This window comes from Sinohyriopsis cumingii, chromosome 8 (genome assembly GCF_028554795.1).
Source record: "Sinohyriopsis cumingii isolate HCF-2022 chromosome 8, ASM2855479v2, whole genome shotgun sequence".
Lineage (NCBI taxonomy): Eukaryota > Metazoa > Mollusca > Bivalvia > Unionida > Unionidae > Sinohyriopsis > Sinohyriopsis cumingii.
Genome location: NC_142968.1, coordinates 41,990,922 through 41,994,928, shown reverse-complemented (window position 1 = coordinate 41,994,928; position 4,007 = coordinate 41,990,922). Strand labels below are relative to the sequence as shown.

Genomic DNA, 4,007 nt, shown 5'->3' with positions numbered 1-4,007 from the left:
AAGGAGGTAACCCGCCGTTGTTTTGTGCCTGTTAGAACTTGAACCAGTTGGTATGCTTTCCTACTGTTTCCTTTTCAAATTTCCCTCAATGTCTTTGGACTACTCTTCTATCCACTTCTCTTTTGCTTTTTCATGCTTTCTTGATTTCCCGGTATTGTATTGCTCTGTCCCTTCTGTCTCGTTCTTTTTCTTCTTCAGTCCCCTCCTCTTGTCACACAGGTTCAGGGCCTCAGCTGTGATCCAGGGCTACTTGACTAAACGATGTCTAAAAAGGATCTCGCTGGCTGTTTCTGTCGTTGCTGTATTGAAAGTGGTGATCAACTTGTCCATGTCGGTATTGTCATCATATCGAGAATGGTGAGCGGTGCAAATTTCTCACCAATCATTGCCAGGAAGACTTTTGCTACTTCGGCATCCTTCAATTTCTCAAGATCAAATTTTATTCTTGTGTGTCTCTCTTTTCTTTACCTTCTTTAGATTTAGCCTGAAGGTCATCATCACCAGATTATGGTCACTTCCTATATCCGCTCCGGGAAACTTCTAGTCTTGGCGATGTTTACACTTGACTGTACGCGCCTCTACACCATGATGTAGTCAATCTGAATGTGATGGTCTCCGCTTGGTCTGTGCCATGTACATCTTCCGGATACTTTATGTTGGCCGAAGGTGTTTGACAGCATAAGGTCGTTGTAACTAACAAGTTCCATGAGCCTCGGTCCTCTCTCGTTCGTATTTGCATTGCAGCAGAGCCCACATGTTCCTTTCCAGTTCACACAAGCGTCCTCTCCTAGCTTGGCATTCCAATCGCCTTGCACAACCAGAATGTCTTTCTTCGGTGTTTTATCCACATCTTCTTGTAGCTGGTCGTAGAAGTCTTCCATATCCGCGGCATCATAGTCTGATGTTGGGGCGTATGCTTGTATTATGGTGATGTTGAATGAAATTGCCCTGAGGCGGATGGTGATGAGCCGGTTGGAGACTGGCCGACATCCCATGACAGTGCTCACGCTGTCCTTGTGCACAAGGAACCCAACTCCCTGCTCATGTTTTCTCCCCACAGCCATTGAAGTACGGTTTGCGTCCTTCCAAAGTAACCACTTCGGTGGCCTAGTTATTAGAGAGTCCGCCTCGGATGCGGGAGGTTGTGGGTTCGATCCCGGTCGAGTCATACCAAAGACTTACAAAACTGGTACTAACAGCTGCATCGCTCGGCTAGACCTCACTATAAACTTTCACACTGCAGACATCGTAGCGATATGACTGAAAAATGGTTAAAGCTACGTTAAAAATCTAGATCACACACACACACACACACACACACACACCTCTTCCAAAGTAGTTGTTTCTCCAATGTTCTTCCATCCTATCTCACAGCGTCCTAGGATGTTCCAGCGGAATATGTTCATTTCATATGTAAGCTCCTCAAGCGTTCCTGTTACTCTCAGTGTTCTCACATTCCAGGTGCCAATGTTGTTCCTGACATGAATCTTGCTGTTCTGAGCACCAGTCGTACACTTTCCACCTCCGCCCTGGTGCACGACGGAACGCGCGGCCCTTGTTGAACCGGGCAACGACCGAGTCGGTAAGGGACGGGTAATGGTTGTCATTTTTCGTGTGGTGTGTCTAGGGCAGCTGCCGCCTGGCGGAGCCCAACCCTCTCCAGGCCTGACCACAGCCGATATCCTCCAAGTTGGTGGCTCGGCTTGGTCACGAACAAAGCCGATGAGCTGTTTGACAACCTTTCCGCTTGGCCGTTGACTTTGTCTCGGAAGTTCTTCCGCCCAGTGATGCGGTGTTTACACCACACTATTTATCCATAGCTGACAGACTCGCGGAGGGTGGGAGCGTCTACCTTCCCATGCAAGTCTGAATGACTTGATCATTGCCCATTAACAACAATAACGGGGAACAACTCGTCTAAATCTGTATCATAATTTATTATTGGCATCAGTTATGTCCCTTATATATTGGGGCAGAGCATTCTATCAATTTATCTATACACCCTCTCTCTCTCTCTCTCTCTCTCTCTCTCTCACACACACACACACACACACACACACACACACACACACACACACACACACACATTTATGTATCTGTTGTTCAGATTCGTTAATTTATTCAAAAGTGATTGCACATTAGTAGTCGCCCATCAAACTCAAGTAGGGTTGTGTGTCGCAGATGCGCTCTGCTATTGATTTTAAAATGTGTCCGTACACAAGACAGGTCCTAAGGCGGGCCTTGCCAAACTAAACCAGAAAAAAGCATACTTCTCCAACGCATACCAATCAATTTATTTTTGGAGTTCAGAATTGAATTTAGGCAAATAAACTTCAAGCTCGGCCAAATCTAAATATTGTTGTGCATCTCTGATGCAAGCTAATAAATTACTGATAACTCAGTCTAGTAAAAGAATGTAATGCTAAGAAGTGCCATTTAGTCAAATTCACACCAAGCGAGTGGAGCCCACCCAATGGACGCTACTGCAGTGCGTATTTGATAAAGACCAATATATTATTCATACAGACAGACAGATAGACAGATCGATCGATAGATAGATAGATAGATGTTGTTGTTGTTGTTCTAGGGTTTAACGCCATTTTTCAGCACAAGATAGGCTATACATGGTGGCTAGTATAAATGGTGGAGGAAGAACCCTGGAAAACTCAGGGAAGAACCACCGTCCCACGAGAAGCTACTGGCAGGCTTTCCCACGTACCCACGCTAGCCGAGCCTTGACTCGAACCCTTGCAGACAGAGGTGAGATGGCAGTGATCCGGAACGTTGAGCGCTTTAGACCACTCGGCCACTCGGTGTCCCCGATAGATAGATAGATACGTAACTGAGATGTAACCAAACATTGAGATCAATCACAAAGCAGACAAAACCTGCTACAAGTGATTTTAATCTACCCTTGATTTATCAATTCAATCAAAAACGGCATACCAATAATACGGTACTATACATGTTGTTCATCAGTTTCCTACTCCACTGATGAAACATCTGTATTAACTACTTGGAGTACAGTCTTCTGACGATGCTACAAAATGACTATTTGACGAAACAGTTTAAAATACCAAATTGTTTAATATGAGCAATATCGAAAAATTATCATAATCAAAAGGAATATGAAATATTTCACTCAGAGGATGTTTATTGTTTTAGCTAAAGCGAAACACACACACACACACACACACACACACACACACACACACACACATGCATACATACATACATACATACATACATACATACATACATACATACATACATACATACATACATACTATATAAAGCCAAAAAAGTACATACTAATACTGTGGCTGTAGAGAACATGCATTTTTTATTGTTAAACTGATTACGTTATATTTCATTATGCATAAAAATACTTTTCATATTAAATTCATGTCGACCATGTTCACTGAGATCAATGATATCATTCAGTTTGTCACACATGCATAAACTTACTAACTTATATTTACAATGAAAGATACATTTTTCTTTTAAATCTCTAACGCAGTTGAATATACTAAAACAAAACAACAAAAAAGAAACACCACAACAAGATGAAATGAAATTCATCTTCCATATCTAGAGATATCTAGAGTATCTTTCATCCCGCATATTTCACAGAGCTTATCACTTTCTGTCTATTCGGTCGAAACAACCTGGTTTTATTCTGAACTTCTGTGCAGACACGCGTCAGTTAGTCAAATAAAGTGGTAAAGTGTTTATTTTATAACCATCAGTATAGCTTTAATATAATAACCCGTTTAATTTGCTTATAAAAAATAAAAGTTTTTGATTTCCACAGAAATTATCTCTCGGTTTCTGTACAAAACAATAAAGTATTGCATGCTTGAAAACTATTTTTTTAATTATTTTAAATTCACTAATCTCTGATTCAAACCAAAGTACGGATATACCATTCGTTTAGGATTTAATGTCCAGTATTTCATACTCATATTGAAATAATGAAATATTGGAAGGTTGTTTTTTCGGGGGTG

At 41.6% G+C, this 4,007-nt stretch overlaps 1 protein-coding gene across 1 annotated transcript; it reads right to left on the bottom strand.

The window, feature by feature from the left end:
• Positions 1-578: 578 nt before the first annotated feature.
• Positions 579-1,064, bottom strand: LOC149793357 (protein CFDP2-like). Its single transcript, XM_089968989.1, has one exon. It carries the CDS (start codon positions 1,062-1,064, stop codon positions 579-581), a length of 486 nt encoding a protein of 161 aa, XP_089825115.1.
• Between the last annotated feature and the right edge of the window lie 2,943 nt (positions 1,065-4,007).